The sequence below is a fragment of the Pleurodeles waltl genome, chromosome 7, assembly GCF_031143425.1.
Source record: "Pleurodeles waltl isolate 20211129_DDA chromosome 7, aPleWal1.hap1.20221129, whole genome shotgun sequence".
In the NCBI taxonomy this organism is placed as follows: Eukaryota; Metazoa; Chordata; class Amphibia; order Caudata; family Salamandridae; genus Pleurodeles; species Pleurodeles waltl.
Window position 1 is genome coordinate 579648721 of NC_090446.1, and position 18255 is coordinate 579666975.

Sequence of the window (18255 nt, forward strand, 5' to 3'; positions counted from 1 at the left end):
AAGTTGCAGGAATCTGAGTTCCTAGGTTCAGGGGAGCCCTTAAATACTAAATTTAAGGGCGTGTTTAGGTCTGGGGGGTTAGTAGCCAATGGCTACTAGCCCCGAGGGTGGGTACACCCTCTTTGTGCCTCCTCCCAAGGGGAGGGGGTCACATTCCTATCCCTATTGGGGGAATCCTCCATCTGCAAGATGGAGGATTTCTAAAAGTTAGAGTCACCTCAGCTCAGGACACCTTAGGGGGCTGTCCTGACTGGCCAGTGACGACTCCTTGTTATTCTCATTATTTCCTCCGGCCTTGCCGCCAAAAGTGGGGCCGTGGCCGGAGGGGGCGGCCAACTCCACTAGCTGGAGTGCCCTGTGGTGCTGGAACAAAGGGGGTGAGCCTTTGCGGCTCGCCGCCAGGTGTTACAGCTCCTGCCTGGGGGAGGTGATAGCATCTCCACCCAGTGCAGGCTTGGTTTACTAGCCACAGAGTGACAAAGGCACTCTCCCCATGTGGCCAGCAACATGTCTTGAGTGTGGCAGGCTGCTAAAACCAGTCAGCCTACACGGGTAGTTGGTTAAGGTTTCAGGGGGCACCTCTAAGGTGCCCTCTGGGGTGTATATTACAATAAAATGTACACTGGCATCAGTGTGCATTTATTGAGCTGAGAAGTTTGATACCAAACTTCCCAGTTTTCAGTGTAGCCATTATGGTGCTGTGGAGTTTGTGTTTGACAGACTCCCAGACCATATACTCTTATGGCTACCCTGCACTTACAATGTCTAAGGTTTTGCTTAGACACTGTAGGGGCACAGTGCTCATGCACTGGTGCCCTCACCTATGGTATAGTGCACCCTGCCTTAGGGCTGTAAGGCCTGCTAGAGGGGTGACTTATCTATACTGCATAGGCAGTGTGAGGTTGGCATGGCACCCTGAGGGGAGTGCCATGTCGACTCACTCGTTTTGTCCTCACCAGCACACACAAGCTGGCAAGCAGTATGTCTGTGCTGAGTGAGGGGTCCCCAGGGTAGCATAAGATATGCTGCGGCCCTTAGAGACCTTCCCTGGCATCAGGGCCCTTGGTACCAGGGGTACCAGTTACAAGGGACTTACCTGGATGCCAGGGTGTGCCAATTGTGAAATCAAAAGTACAGGTTAGGGAAAGAACACTAGTGCTGGGGCCTGGTTAGCAGGCCTCAGCACACTTTCAATTCAAAACATAGCATCAGCAAAGGCAAAAAGTCAGGGGGTAACCATGCCAAGGAGGCATTTCCTTACACTGACCCAGTGGGAGATCCTGCATTTTTAGTTCTCTCTCTATCTCTGAACCCTTGATGGAAAAGGCCTCTTCTTCAACTGCAGAGGCCTCGTGGAGCTGCTCCTCCTCTTGTGTGACATCCTGTTGTTGAAAGATATTGGGTGTGTCTTCGATCTCTTACCTCTACATTTCTCTGCGATGTGCTCTTTGGTCCCATGGAGTCTTTTTAGACTGAAACAATTGACAAGCCTCGCAGTCCTCTTCTATGGTCGGGACACAAACAGACTGCAGACCTGACGTTGGTCAGTCGGGGGTACTTTGTATGGCACCTTGGGTAGAATTGGAAAGGAGTTAATTCCATCAGTAGGGCTGTATCTAATTAGAAGGAATAGAAATGGTTGTCCCTTAAGGTGCGGTTCAATGGGCCTCAGAGCGTGTCGATCCGACAGGCAATGTTTTCTTGGTTGCGAAGCAAGGAAGATTGGGTTTAAAAATAAAAATTAAGTGTTCTAACAATACCGACAAAACTGGGGTGGATCCAGAACAGAGTACGAAATATGGGTCACGACCCAGAGCTCGGTGATAAACGACGGGACCCAACGGCAGAAGAAAATCTAACAATGGAGTCGATGACCATGCGCATTACCAGCAAAAGGAGTCATCACTATCCCTCGTGATTACAAACAATTTTCAAAGAAAAACTCCCTATCCATCACAACCCAGGGGTGTTGTGCACAGCTCCTCCAGATGGCCACTTGATTTTGCCATCAAGAATCCACCAAGGTAGGCAGAGGTCTCTGGGAGAATCTGAGTGGCCAGATCAGACAGGTGACATCACAGACCCCTCCTGATTGTTGGTCACCCTGCTAGGTGAGTAATCCCCCTACCTGGGCTATTTAGGGTCTCCCCCTCAGATGGGTCCTCAGATGTGACATGCAAGATTCCTGCAGGACTCCTCTGCATCGTTTACTTGATCTTCTGGCCACCGGGACTGCAACGGGATCCTCCAGGAACCGATAATCTGCAACTCCAGCAACAACTCTACTTTTCAACATTGTTTCTCTGGCTCCTTCCAGCAACTGAAACATTTCTCTGGCTGTGCATCCGCTGAGGGTGACAAGTCTTCAGCATGCACAAGAAGAAAGAAGGAATCTCCTTTGGAGTCACTCCCCTTCGCCAGCAGGCACCAAATGCAACGACAACCAGCTGCGTGGATCCACTCTCCTACAGAACTGCATGGATCCTGCATCACAGATGGTCTGGAGTGGTCCCCTTGGTCCTCTAGAAGCTGTCCCAACTTGGAAGACAGTCAGCCCTTGCCCCTCCTTGCAGGAAAGTACCCCTGTGCAAGGAGAATCTTGCAGCTACCAAGGCTTATTTGTTTCTCCTCTAAGGGATCTTTCAAGCTCCATGTAGCCCCCGGCACCCAGCACTCCTTCCTGCAAAGCAGTGTCCTTCAGGTGTATTAAGTGGGCCTCACTGCAACTGCCGTGCTTGCTGCTCGTGGGTCACCTATGGGGGCTGCCTCCTCTTGTGACTCTCCCAGCTGCTGAGGGTCACCTCAGACTCCCTCCTTGGGTCGAGTCCCCTAGATGGTCCTCTATAGCCTTGCAAAACCTTCTCCTCCAACTCTTGCATTTGCTAAGACTTGTTGGTGGTGTGCCACCCACAGGAACAGGACCACCGACGTGGGACATCACTTGCATTACTTCTGGAACTCCTCTTCTGCTCCTGTGTTGCACTGCTTACTTTCTTCATCTACCGTCGACCTGGTCCTGCATCCAAAGAAGGGTGGGTAGTGGCTCCTGCCCAACCAGACACTAACTCCAACTGCACTTGGTCCCCTTCCTTTGCAGGTTCTTTTCTGTCAGGATCCACCTTTGGTTTCTTCCAGTCTTGTCTAGGTCTTGCACAGTTCTTTTCCAAAGTCCCCCTGTTGGTTTTGTGGGGAAACATGTACTTACTTCTTTCCTGGTCGCTGGTGGGGCCATGGTACTTACCTCTTGGGATTCCTAGTTCCTCCAACTTCCCTCTACTGATTCAACTTCCTTGGGTGGGACACCGCCTTTCACATTCCACTTTTTGTTTTTTAGTATATGAGTTTGTCCTCCCTCACTGTTTACTATTATTTTTACCAATGCTTATTTCTTTCTATGCCATTTCCTGACTGCTAATGTGCATATTATAGTGCATTTACTTACCTCCAGTTGGGGTATTGCCTATATAGTAATTTAGTATTTGTGTTACCATAATAAAGTACCTTTATTTTTTTGTAACACTAATTCTTTCATGACTATAGTGGTGCTGCATAAGCTTTGCATACCTCCTAGATAAGTTCATCCGCAGCCATCTCTAGAGAGCCCTGGCTGCCTATACACTGCCTACACTTTACTAATAGGGGATATCTGGACCTGATATAAGGTGATCACACAGGGGCTCATCACACACCAGGCCAGCTTCCTACACTTCCAATATTAAATTAAAAGCCTGCCGCGTAGGCCCATTTGGTTGGATGCCATCTTCAGATTTTTGGCCCCTTTTTTGCGACTTTTGCTTCTTTGAAGTTGTTTCATCACTGCGATACAATTCCTGGTTTTCCAAGCTTCTCATTTCCAGGGTCACACGTAAATCCACACAATTCTATAATCTATATGTTCTAAGGATTTCCAGCAGGACCGACATGAAAGTGGCTTTAAAGTGCAAACGAACTCTCCACAAAATAGACTATCGTGCAGTTTTGAATCTCTCTATGGTTAAAACAGTGGAGTCGAATCCTAAACAATCCCAGTTGGGACTGGTGCCAGCAGTGGGTGACCTATCCACTGCAAACTCTTGGCCTTGATTGAAATATAGACTCTTAATGGAATAGACTGTTTGGACTCAGAAGGGGCATGCTCATTTATAACATTAAAGCCACTTGAAAATTGTAGGGACTAGTGGATTCTTATCTGCCCCACACCCTGACTTTAGTTATGTTAGCCCCACCCCACACATACTGAGTCTGACTCTTGTACTGCTTTGAAACTGTTGGCAAGGAACAAAAGACCCAAGCGATTCAAAAGTTTAGAAACATCCCAAAAAAGCTCCAAATGATATCACTGGTGTAAAGAATGCCCATATGATTGGACATGGTTTACTACAGTCAATCCAAATAGACATTCAGATGGGCAAGGCATCTGAGAAAATCTCACCTGACATATCATGGGAGTTTTTAATTGGGGATCTAACACCTCCTCAAAGAAACAATCAATGGGGTCAAGTGGTAACAGGAACACTAACAAAGTGAACAGATTAACATGTTCAGAATTGCCCAGAGGCCTATGTGGAACAACTGTAAAAGGTGACTGAGCAAATTTACAGCGGGGAGAAAAAAGTGTGACTACTTGCAAAGACACAAAAACAAACAAAACATCTTGCTGCTTGAACGATTTAACTCCCAAATATCCATGCAAATATTCTCCATTCAGATTCATACTTTCACCAGAAAATAAACTCTACTCTAAAAGCATTGAGCAGATTCCAGTGGAGTCCAAACAAACATTTCACAAAAATCCACACTTCACAGATGAAGCTCCAAACTAACCTTTGCTAGCCGATATAATGAATGATGATTCGAGGCCATCACAAGATACCTGGGGGGAAAAAAGTCAGTAAAAGTAAGTACTGAAAAGTTTAAAACATCACATGGCTGAGTGTGGGAGGTAGTGCAATCACAAAGATTAAGTTACTTACCTAAGGTAACGTTTTTTTCTAGTGATGACTAACTGCAAATTCCTCACCCTTTGAATACTTCACCAGGCATCAGACTGTTCCGCTCCTGAAATGACGTGCAGAGCTAATACATGCCCCCGTCTTACTCACTGACTTTAGCTGCTTTCAAGGCTGTCCACATCCACAGACGGAGTGCTCTAACAGCAAATTGACTTTAACAGGCACGGCCATTCCAAATATTTTTGAATCGTTTTAAGACAGGGTTCAAATTACAGAAGTGAGATGAAAGGATTGGTGAGGATCATCATGTAGTGTTACCTGAGGTAAGTCATTTGTTCTTGTAAGAGACATGCAACTCCAGATTCCTTGCCTTTGGAATAGAAACCAAAGCAATACCTAGTCAGAGGTGGGTGTGTGAATTGGCTTAAACAAAAGGTCCTGTAGGACAGTGGACAAAATGCCAATACCAGCAAACTTAGCTGTCTAGATAATAGTGGTTTGTGAATATATGGAGACATCCACTGAGCCACCTGACAAATGCCCAGGACAGGAAACTCCTCATGCCAACGCCATCATAGCCGCCTTGTGCTCTGGTGAAGTGAACTGTTAGCCCTTCCAGGGGCTGATTTGTATCCAAGTGTGGAGACTATCCTGATGCAGAGCTGGATCCAGCAAGAGACTGTCTTTTTGAAGAACTGTTCTTCACTATCAGAACGATACAAAGAGCTGATCCTTCACTTAGGGTTCTCTGGTACCATCAATGTAAAGCCCAGTGCTCTTTTGGGATCTATGCGATGGAGTTCGTCTCCACCTTAAATGGAGCGAGGCAGAGTATAGAAAGCAGGTAAAGTGATGGTTTGCCAGATGTGGAAAAGTCTCCATGCTTTTGGAGGAAATTATGTCAGAGTTCGCAGAGCCAGTTTGTCTGGGAAGAAGGTTAGCTTGGAGCTCACTCGCTCACCATACCACTGATACGGCAATGAGGAACACTGCCTTGAGGGTGAGATACTGCAAAGGTCAAGAAATAAGCGCAGACCAGGTTAAGATCACACAGCAGCATACCAAAAGGGGAGGAAAACTATTGATGGAGTTCCTATAAAAAAAGCTTCACAACAGGGGATTTAAAGAATGAGGGATTGTCTTGTAACCATATGAATGCCAAAAAAAGACAAAATGAACCCCTTAACCATGCCCAAAGTAGAGCACTGCCAGGTGAGGGAGAGAACAATTACAAAAACAGACAGCCTTGGTTAGGAGGGAATTAAAGTAAACCCACGTTTTACCTAATATCAGATGCTAACTTGAATAAGTGTGTGCTGGGATCCCGCTAACTAGGCCCCAGCACCTGTGTTCTTTCCCTAAACTGTACAATTGCTTCCACAATTGGTACACCTCTGGCCCATAGCGGAGTCTCTTGTAAAAAGGTACCAAGGGCCCTGCGGCCAGAGAAGGTCTAAGGGCTGCAACATTTGTTATGACACCCTAAAAGACCCCTCACCAAACACACGCACACTGCCATTGCAGACTGTTTTAGTGCAGAGAAAATGGTAAAGTCGACATGGCACCCCTCCCTGGGTGCCATGCCTACAAACACTGTGTGGCATAGGTAGGTCACCCCTCTGGCAGGCCTTAACAGCCTTGAGGCAGAGTGCACTATACTACAGGTGAGGGTACAGCTGCATGAGCAATACGCCCCCATAGTGTCCAAGTCCATTCTTAGATCTTGCAAGAACAGTGGAGCCATATTGAGTACATAGGCTGGGAGTTTGTCATTACGAACTTCAGAGCTCCATGATGGATTTAGTGAATGCTAAGAAGTTTGGTATCAAAAACTTCTCAGCTTAATAAACCCACACTGATGCCGGTGTTTGGATTTACTAAAAATGCACACAGAGGGCATCTTAGAGATGCCCTCTGAAAACCGACCAACTCTCTGGTGTGTGGCTGACCGGATTCTGCCAGCCTGCCATCACCAGAGAGGTTTCTAACCACCCCACCTACGTGAGAGTCTTTGTGCTCTAAGAGGTCAGAAACAAAGCCTGCTCTGGGTGGAAGTGCTTCACACCTCCCCCTAGCAGGAACAGCAACACTAGGCAGTGAACCTCAAAGGCTCCTGCCCTTTGTCATGCAGATTTGGGACACTCCAGCTAGTGGAGATGCCAACTCCCCTGACCAAGCCTCACTTTTTGGTGGCAGGTCAGGTGGGAAAACTAGTAATCCTCAATCTTGGCTTGAAGTATGCTAGCCAACAGGAATAGGGAGAAGCCCCATTCCCCAAAGGGAGTGGGCACACAAAGGGTGTATGCACCCTAAAGGTCAATAGCCATTGGCAACTGCCCTTCGACCTCTAACATGAAGGATCTCCCCGATCGGCACCAGTGAGGATTTCCAGACGTCCAAAGACACCCCTGCATCTGCAGGCGCCAGACCTTGGGGAATCCAAAAGGCAGCCTTCCGATGTCCACTGGCAACATGCCCAGCCACTGGTCACCTTCATCCAGCTCCCTGGAGCGAGCCTGCTGCATCTTTATAAAATGATGACCTTCATTACTTTTCATTGGGTGTCTGAAGTTGTGATTGCACCCTGCTCCTGGCCACCCCTGTGCCGTTAGTGGTACAGATTTTGTGCTGTCTTGTGGCCCCCCCGTGCTAATCTGTACACTGAGGGTCTGTGCCCTGAAACCGCAGGTACTTACCTGTAAACCGTGCCTTTTCAATTGCCCCCAGTCTCCACTGATTTCCATTGGGCCTCCAATACTACTTTGACCTCTGCACTCTGTCGGCCCTGTGCCGCTGGTGGTGCAACGTTGGTGTCTCCTGGGACCATGCCCTGTGGGCACCTACAACTCCCAAGACTTGGACAAGTAGTTACCAGTAAACGGTGACTGTGCTTTTCCTTCTATAGGACTGCATTGCATTCACTAATTTTTGCACTGTGTCTGTTTGCCATTGAAAAGTATTGCTATATGAAACATATGCCGACTTGATTTTTTACCAAAAGTCCTATTGATACTTCAAAATCTTACAAACTTGAAAAAACTGTACTTATCTTCAACAAAGATCATTTTGGTTCTAAAATAAAAGTAACAAAGTATCCGTTTTTACATAAACATTGGACTGGAGTTAGTCATTGAGAGTGTGGCTCATTTCTGGACTGTGCGTACAACAAATGCTTAGCACTAACCTCCGATAAGTCTAACTGTTCACCCACACTCCTACAAGACAGAGCATTAGTATTGTCTATTTTAGCCTCTGGGGAGCCAGTGGACTCTGTGCACACTATATCGTACTATGGTACAGCATGTGCAGAGCCAGCTTCCTACAGGTAGCATCCAAGGAGGAATCAGATGCGATTTTATCACGTTGGTAGGAAAACCCCCAAGGATCTTATGTAGTCTGCAGAAGCCAGGAGATGGGTGCGACTGCCTGGGGAAAGTCAATTTTCAACAGCCAGCCGTCCAGGTAGGACAAGACCAGAGACCCTGACCTCCCAATGTGTGCTGCCACTACTTTCGTGAACACTCGATTGGCACTGGTGAGAGCAAAGGGGATCCTAGCAAACTGAAATGGTCCTTCTTACCACAAACCACATGTAGCACCAGTGTAATTGCATTACGGTAATAGAGAAATATGGGTCCTGCAGGTCCAACATCATCTTATGCCCAGGGCAGACAAAGCCAGGCCAAGGTGAACATTCTTATTTTGTCCTTTCTGAGGAAGGTGTTGAAAGGGCTCAGGTCTAAAATAAGATTGCGGCCTTTATCCTTACACCAACAAGTAGCGAAGTAACAGCCACATCCCACTTTTGATGCAGACAATTATTCAATAGCCTCTTCAGCCAAAACCTTTACACATCCTGACGCAAGACGAACAGATGGTTCTGTCAGTCGTCCTGGGGATGGTGGGAGGTGTGGTGGAGCAGCCCGGAATGGTAGGACATACCCCAACTGGACATTTTGCAGGACCCACCGGTCTGAAATCATTGCCTGCTAACCTAGTAAAGATCATTGGATCCTATCTCGAAACAGGTGGCTGTGCTCCACTAAGGACATGCTAAAGGGATTTGTTAATCAGGGCTGTTGGGTAAATGGTTGAAAGACTGGCACACTGTCCCCGACCACTGGCTTGATGAGTTGCCAAAGATCGATAAGGATGATGCAAATTAGCATGGCGGAGCAGACAAGCCCAATGAGCACACCATTGCCCAAAGAGTTGAGCCGCATTCAAGGGCATGTCCAAAAGGGATGAATGAACCAGCTGGAGAGAGACACAGATCACACCTAGACATAGCAACAGATAGTGACGCACGTGCCACTGACTCAACCTAAGAGACCTGAGCCACAACAGATGGTAGATACTGCAGTGTGCAGACGTCGTGTATGGCTTTGGCCAGTACAGACAAAAAAAAGTCTTCAGGTACACACAGAAGGACTTTAGCTAGAGTCCTAGTGAGTGTCTAAATAGTGACCCAATAGAGGACTACCATTCACCAATCGAAGAAAATACTCTCTTCCCAACGTCTCTATTTCTTTAGACTCCCTATCCGAGAGAGCAGTCAGGAAGGCAACCAGGTTTGTTGTGCTGGTGGCTCAAGTCACTGCTTTGCCTGTTGTGAGGCTTGTTTTACTGACTGATATTTTCCCCTGCCTCTGGGGTACTGGCCTCTAAGTACTTTTGAAACCACCTCGTTGATATGGAGGTTGGTAGTCCGACTGTTTTGTGAGGTAGATGCCTCAGGTATTTGGGTTCTAAACCCACCCCTGTATTGGGGCTTACAAAAGTATCCCCTGTATTGTGTAGTATACAAAGCACCCATGGATTTTGCTGTGTCAATCTTTTTTCAATGGCTGTGTCCACCTCTGGGCCAAAAAGCTGTTGTTGGTTAAACGGCATAGTGAGGACAGCCTGTTGTATTTCAGGCTTAAATCCTGAAGACCTAAGCCATGCATGTCTTCTTATTGTTACAGCAGTGTTGATGGTTCTAGCTGCTGTATCTGCAGAGTCCAGGGCTGACCTGACCTGGTTATTGGTGATGGCTTGCCCTTCCTCTACTATTTGTTGTGCCCTCTTCTGCTGTTCCTTGGGGAGAAGTTGTATTATGTCTTTCATCTCATCCCAATGGGCCCTGTCGTATCTAGCCAACAATGCCTGAGAGTTGGCTATCCTTCATTGGTTGGCTGCTTGAGATGCCACCCTTTTGCCCGCAGCATCAAACTTTCTACTCTCCTTGTCTGGTGGGGGTGCATCCCTTGATGACTGCGAGTTTGCTCTTTTTCTGGCTGCGCTTACCACTACGTAGTCTGGAGGCAACTGTTGTGTGATAGAGACAGATCGGAGGGAGGTGGCTTATATTTTTTCTCCACCCTAAGAGTAATGATTCTAGTTTTAACTGGCTCCTTCAATATTTGGTCCGCATGCTTTAACATGCCGGGGAGCATGGGAAGCGACTGATAAGTTGCAAGTGTAGAGGAAAGTGTATTAAAAGGAAGTCATCCTCTAACGGCTCAGTGTGCATGGCGACAATGATAGGATGCCACCCTAGCTATGACCTGAGTGTAGCCTGTACTATCCTCTGGTGGTGATGGCTTAGAGGGATAGCAATCTGGGTTGTTCTCTGAAATGGGATCTGGATCATAAAGATCCCATGGATCCACATTGTCCTGCTGCGAATCGAATGTGTGTGCTGGTGATTGCATAGGTGTAGGACTAGTAGGGGGAGAGATAAGTAAATGAGGAGATGGAGGAGGCTGAGGAGGAGAAAATTGGGGAGGTGGAGGTTTCGCTTTGGTTCTTGGCACTTCAGCTGGTGGCCAAGCAGTGTCCAATTCTTCCTGTAAGGCTAATTTCCTCTTTGGCTTTAGAGGAAGTGCTGTTATAATTCTGCCAGTGTCTTTATGTATGTGAATCCGGACTTGCCTTTCATCTATTGCCTCCATTTGAGAGTGTTCCTCAGTAAGTTTATGGCTTTGAGTGCTTGTGAAAATCCATGTTCCTCCGTGTAAATTGGCTTTTTCAGCTCCGAAGCTATTTTTTCGGTATCGAAAAAGTCGGGGTCGATGATGGTCTCGGCTCTGAAAACGATTTTCGAGATTGCGACTTGAAGGATCGATGTTTGGTTGACTCGGAGACCGAGCCTCTTGCGAGTCCAATGGCTTGGGTGGCATGGCCTTTTTCAGTGCCAAAGTTGTGGGTTGGTCACCGAAGGTCATTTTACGGGTTGAACCATGGCCTTCCGGCAGTGGCGTTCCCAAGGCCTTATGTTTGAGCTTGGCTGGGACAGGGGCAGGCGTACTCACATGCTTTCCTGCCGTGATCGGTCTTGTCCTCCTCAGACTCCTGCTCGGAGTCGGATGCTCGAACAGAGAGACGTCTGCATAATCTCTTCCTCCTCGACGTCGAGACGTTCGGTGCTCTTGGATGCCATCTCGAGTCTCCGTGCTCTTCTGTCTCGGAGCGTTTTCTTGGAGCGGAAGGATCTGCAGGCCTCGCACCTTTCTTCCCGACAGGTGGGGAAAGGCAAAGATTACAGACGAGATGTTGGTCTGTGTAGGGAAATTTAGCGTGGCACAGAGGACAAAAGCAGAAAGGGGTCCGGTCCATGAGGCTTTCACGCGGTCGGCCTGACCAGGCCCGAGTTGGGCGCTGGCGCCCCGAAAGGCAAAAAAGATGTTTGACCTGACGGTACCGAAGTGTCGATGGAAGATGGAACGCGATCGAAACAATACCGACGAGAATTAGAGAGGTTTGAAACTTTTCCGACTCGAACTATCAGAGCGAATGGAAACACGTCCGAACCCGATGGCGGAAAGAAAATCTAACATGGAGTCGAGTCGCTGCAGATTCACATGCTGTGCACATCCCGCCATCTGGTGTTGGGCTCGGAGTGTTACAAGTTGTTTTTCTTCGAAGAAGTCTTTTTTCGAGTCACGAGACCGAGGGACTCCCCCCCCCACCCCCCCCATTTCGACTCCATTGTGCATGTGCGTCGACTCCATCTTAGATTGTTTTCCCCGCAGAGGGTGAGGTAGGAGTTGTGTATGCTAGTAATAGTGCCCATGCAATGGAGTGAATACGTATGTACATAATGAAGTTTAAAGTAATATATTTACAAATGTTCAAGATCAACTTCTAAACGGCTACAGGCCCCCGGGGAGGCAGGTGGGCGCATGTGAATCAGCAGCGACTAATGCCACGAACAGATGTACACTGGGTAAGTGACATTTTCCGTTCGATGGCATGTGTAGCTGCAGATACACATGCTGTGCATAGGCTAGTAAGCCGTTATCTACCCAAAAGCAGTGGTTCAGCCTGTAGGAGTTGAAGTTGTTTGAAATAATGTTCGTAGTACAGCTTGACCTACTGTGGCCTGTTGTGCAGTTAACACATCTACACAGTAGTGTTTGGTAAATGTATGAGGCGTAGACCATGTTGCTGCCTTACATATTTCGTTCATTGGAATATTTCCTAGAAAGGCCATGGTAGCCCCTTTTTTTCTGGTTGAGTGTGCCTTTGGTGTAATAGGCAGCTCTCTCTTTGCTTTAAGATAGCAGGTTTGAATACACTTAACTATCCATCTAGCAATGCCTTGTTTAGAAATTGGATTCCCTGTATGAGGTTTTTGGAAAGCAATAAATAGTTGTTTTGTTTTTCGAATTCGTTTTGTTCTGTCAATGTAGTACATTAGCGCTCTTTTGATGTCTAATGTATGCAGAGCTCTTTCAGCTACAGAATCTGGCTGTGGGAAGAACACTGGTAATTCTACCGTTTAATTCAAGTGGAACGGTGAGATCACTTTTGGTAAAAATTTGGGATTTGTCCGTAGAACTACTTTATGCTTGTTTATTTGAATAAATGGTTCTTGTATGGTAAATGCTTGAATTTCACTCACTCTTCTTAGAGATGTGATGGCAATCAAAAATGCAACTTTCCATGTTAAGTATTGCATTTCACAAGAGTGCATGGGCTCAAAAGGTGGACCCATGAGTCGTGTTAAGACAATGTTGAGGTTCCATGAAGGAACTGGTGGTGTTCGTGGTGGTATAATTCTCTTTAGGCCTTCCATAAATGCTTTTATGACTGGTATCCTAAATAATGAAGTTGAGTGTGTAATTTGCAGGTAGGCTGAAATTGCGGTAAGATGTATCCTTATTGAAGAGAAAGCTAGCTTTGACTTTTGCGATTGTAGTAAGTATCCTACTATATCTTTGGCAGATGCGTGTAAGGGTTGAATTTGATTATTATGGCAGTAATAAACAAATCTTTTCCACTTATTTGCATAGCAGTGTCTAGTGGTAGGTTTCCTAGCTTGTCTTATGACCTCCATACATTCTTGTGTGAGGTCTAAGTGTCCGAATTCTAGGATTTCAGGAGCCAAATTGCTAGATTCAGCGATGCTGGATTTGGATGTCTGATCTGTTGTTTGTGTTGGGTTAACAGATCTGGTCTGTTTGGTAGTTTGACATGAGGTACTACTGAGCGGTCTAGTAGTGTTGTGTACCAAGGTTGTCTTGCCCATGTTGGTGCTATTAGTATGAGTTTGAGTTTGTTTTGACTCAATTTGTTTACTAGATATGGAAGGAGTGGGAGAGGGGGAAAAGCGTAAGCAAATATCCCTGACCAGCTCATCCATAACGCATTGCCCTGAGACTGATCTTGTGGGTACCTGGATGCGAAGTTTTGGCATTTTGAGTTTTCCTTTGTTGCAAATAGATCTATTTGTGGTGTTCCCCACATTTGGAAGTAAGTGTTTAGTATTTGGGGGTGAATCTCCCATTCGTGGATCTGTTGGTGATCCCGAGAGAGATTGTCTGCTAACTGGTTCTGAATTCCTGGAATAAATTGTGCTATTAGGCGAATGTGGTTGTGAATCGCCCAATGCCATATTTTCTGTGTTAGGAGACACAACTGTGTCGAGTGTGTGCCTCCCTGTTTGTTTAGGTAATTGTAAAGAAATGGCTCCCTGTTGCAGTTACCCCCCACTTTTTGTCTGATACTGATGCTGACTTGACTGAGAAGTGTGCTGGGACCCTGCTAACCAGGCCCCAGCACCAGTGTTCCTTCACCTAAAATGTACCATTGTATCCACAATTGGCACACCCTGGCATTCAGATAAGTCCCTTGTAACTGGTACTTCTAGTACCAAGGGCCCTGATGCCAAGGAAGGTCTCTAAGGGCTGCAGCATGTCTTATGCCACCCTAGAGACCCCTCACTCAGCACAGACACACTGCTTACAAGCCTGTGTGTGCTAGTGAGAACAAAATGAGTAAGTCGACATGGCACTCCCCTCAGTGTGCCATGCCAGCCTCTCACTGCCTATGCAGTATAGGTAAGACACCCCTCTAGCAGGCCTTACAGCCCTAAGGCAGGGTGCACTATACCATAGGTGAGGGTACCAGTGCATGAGCACTGTGCCCCTACAGTGTCTAAACAAAACCTTAGACATTGTAAGTGCAGGGTAGCCATAAGAGTATATGGTCTGGGAGTCTGTTTTACACGAACTCCACAGCACCATAATGGCTACACTGAAAACTGGGAAGTTTGGTATCAAACTTCTCAGCACAATAAATGCACACTGATGCCAGTGTACATTTTATTGTAAAATACACCACAGAGGGCACCTTAGAGGTGCCCCCTGAAACTTAACCAACTAGCTGTGTAGGCTGACTGGTTCCAGCAGCCTGCCACACTAGAGACATGTTGCTGGCCCCATGGGGAGAGTGCCTTTGTCACTCTGAGGCCAGTAACAAAGCCTGCACTGGGTGGAGATGCGAACACCTCCCCCAGGCAGGAGCTGTGACACCTGGCGGTGAGCCTCAAAGGCTCACCCCTTTGTCACAGCCCAGCAGGGCACTCCAGCTTAGTGGAGTTGCCCGCCCCCTCCGGCCACGGCCCCCACTTTTGGCGGCAAGGCTGGAGGGAACAAAGAAAGCAACAAGGAGGAGTCACTGGCCAGTCAGGACAGCCCCTAAGGTGTCCTGAGCTGAGGTGACTCGGACTTTTAGAATTCCTCCATCTTGCAGATGGAGGATTCCCCCAATAGGGTTAGGATTGTGACCCCCTCCCCTTGGGAGGAGGCACAAAGAGGGTGTACCCACCCTCAGGGCTAGTAGCCATTGGCTACTAACCCCCCAGACCTAAACACGCCCTTAAATTTAGTATTTAAGGGCTACCCTGAACCCTAGAAAATTAGATTCCTGCAACTACAAGAAGAAGGACTGCCTAGCTGAAAACCCCTGCAGAGGAAGACCAGAAGACGACAACTGCCTTGGCTCCAGAAACTCACCGGCCTGTCTCCTGCCTTCCAAAGATCCTGCTCCAGCGACGCCTTCCAAAGGGACCAGCGACCTCGACATCCTCTGAGGACTGCCCCTGCTTCGAAAAGACAAGAAACTCCCGAGGACAGCGGACCTGCTCCAAGAAAAGCTGCAACTTTGTTTCCAGCAGCTTTAAAGAACCCTGCAAGCTCCCCGCAAGAAGCGTGAGACTTGCAACACTGCACCCGGCGACCCCGACTCGGCTGGTGGCGATCCAACACCTCAGGAGGGACCCCAGGACTACTCTAAGACTGTGAGTACAAAAACCTGTCCCCCCTGAGCCCCCACAGCGCCGCCTGCAGAGGGAATCCCGAGGCTTCCCCTGACCGCGACTCTTTGAATCCTAAGTCCCGACACCTGGGAGAGACCCTGCACCCGCAGCCCCCAGGACCTGAAGGACCGGACTTTCACTGGAGGAGTGACCCCCAGGAGTCCCTCTCCCTTGACCAAGTGGAGGTTTCCCCGAGGAACCCCCCCCCTTGCCTGCCTGCAGCGCTGAAGAGATCCCTAGATCTCCCATTGACTTCCATTACAAACCCGACGCTTGTTTCTACACTGCACCCGGCCGCCCCCGCGCTGCTGAGGGTGAAATTTCTGTGTGGGCTTGTTTCCCCCCCGGTGCCCTACAAAACCCCCCTGGTCTGCCCTCCGAAGACGCGGGTACTTACCTGCAAGCAGACCGGAACCGGGGCACCCCCTTCTCTCCATTCTAGCCTATGCGTTTTGGGCACCACTTTGAACTCTGCACCTGACCGGCCCTGAGCTGCTGGTGTGGTGACTTTGGGGTTGCTCTGAACCCCCAACGGTGGGCTACCTTGGACCAAGAACTAAGCCCTGTAAGTGTCTTACTTACCTGGTTAACCTAACAAATACTTACCTCCCCTAGGAACTGTGAAAATTGCACTAAGTGTCCACTTTTAAAATAGCTATTTGTGAATAACTTGAAAAGTATACATGCAATTTTGATGATTTGAAGTTCCTAAAGTACTTACCTGCAATACCTTTCGAATGAGATATTACATGTAGAATTTGAACCTGTGGTTCTTAAAATAAACTAAGAAAAGATATTTTTCTATATAAAAACCTATTGGCTGGATTTGTCTCTGAGTGTGTGTACCTCATTTATTGTCTATGTGTATGTACAACAAATGCTTAACACTACTCCTTGGATAAGCCTACTGCTCGACCACACTACCACAAAATAGAGCATTAGTATTATCTCTTTTTACCACTATTTTACCTCTAAGGGGAACCCTTGGACTCTGTGCATGCTATTCCTTACTTTGAAATAGCACATACAGAGCCAACTTCCTACACTATGCAATAACCATGCTGGATAATTGCTAAGACCCAAGCGCCTGTTATTTCCTCCCAATGTTTGTAAAACTTGGTTAGTCTCCCCCCCCACAGGTGTTGTGTTGGGGATTTGTGACCTTGAAGTCACTGCTTGTTTGGAGGAGTTTTGAGACTTTGGAACTTTCCTCTATTCCTTTGAAATTGTCCCCCTCTATATTGTACCCGAAAACCTCCTCGCTGATACTGGCTCTGGTAAGTGGGCTTTGTTTGTGAGGTTGTGGCTACTGTGGTTTGCCCTCGAAAACCCCCTCGAAATTGTGTCTTTCGAAATGTGCCTCTGCTCTGTGGGGAGTAGTGCGCGCCCATGGCTTTGGCCGTGTCAGTGTCTTTCTTAAGTTTTTCCAATCACAGTGTCCACCTCTGGCCCAAACAACTGCTGTCCGTTGAATGGCATATTCAGCACAGCTTGCTGTATCTCTGGTTTAAATCCTGATGTACGCAGCCATGCATGTCTCCTTATTGTTACTGCTGTGTTGACAGTTCTAGCAGCTGTGTCTGCAGCATCCATTGCTGACCGTATCTGATTATTGGAGATACTCTTTTGCCTGCAGCATCAAATTTTCGACTTTCTTTATCTGGAGGTGGTGCATCTCCTGAAGTATGAGAGTTGGCTCTTTTGCGCGCTGCTCCCACTACAACAGAGTCTGGTGTTAGCTGTTGTGTAATGTACACTGGGTCTCTTGGTGGCGGTTTATATTTTTTATCTACTCTTGGAGTAATGGCTCTCCCTTTAACAGGCTCCTCAAACACTTGTTTGGAGTGTTTTAGCATTCCGGGTAGCATAGGAAGACTCTGATATTGGCTGTGTGTGGACGACAGTGCATTAAAAAGAAAGTCGTCTTCAATGGGCTCTGAATGAAGGCTGACATTATGAAATGCCGCTGCTCTTGACACCACCTGTGCGCAGCTTGTACTATCCTCTGGTGGCAATGGTTTAGCTGGATAGCATTCTGGACTATTATCTGACACTGGTGCGTCATAAAGGTCCCATGCGTCAGGGTCATCTTGACTCATTCCTGTATGAGTTGGGGATTGCATCATTGGTGGAGTGGCTACCGGTGATGGTTGCGGAGAGTAATGTGGGGATGGTGGCGGTGTTACTTGTTTAGCCACCTTTGCATGTGGCTGTTTGTCCTTGTCTTGGAAGGCAAGCTTGCGTTTCATTTTGACTGGAGGAAGAGTGCTGATCTTCCCTGTATCTTTTTTAATAAAGAGCCGTCTTTGTGTGTGATCTGGCTCTATTGTCTCTAATTCCTGTCCAAATCTATGTGTCTTCATTTGTGTGGACAGTCCTTGTTCCTCAGTGTAGGAACTTGTTTTCGGTTCCGAGGCCGGATATTTCGGTACCAAAACCTTTTCGGCTCCGACGAAACCTTCTTTACTTTCGGCGTCGTGCTCTCTCGGTGCGACCCGTTTCGGTGCCGCTGTCTCGGTGCCGAATCTTCTCTGAGCCACTATCTTGGGCCAGAGATTGCTGTGTGCCGGTATCTCGACCGAGTCGGATGACTTCGACACCAGCTCGCCCTTTTTCGGTGCCGATGAACGGTCACCTACTTTTCGGGTTAAGCCATGGCCTGTTGGCGGTGGCGTCCCCTGGGCTTTATCGCTTTTCTCGTGAGTTCTTGGTTTTGAC

The 18255-nt window shown here is 47.6% G+C and overlaps 1 protein-coding gene across 2 annotated transcripts in view; it reads right to left on the reverse strand.

The window, feature by feature from the left end:
• The window catches only part of FBRS (fibrosin), a 319454-nt gene that overhangs the window by 204751 nt on the left and 96448 nt on the right, over window positions 1-18255 (reverse strand). For both annotated transcript variants that reach the window (XM_069244392.1, XM_069244391.1), the window contains exon 6: window positions 4825-4873. In XM_069244392.1, coding sequence (XP_069100493.1) covers window positions 4825-4873 — 49 coding nt within the window. The remainder of the gene's footprint in view (window positions 1-4824; window positions 4874-18255) is intronic.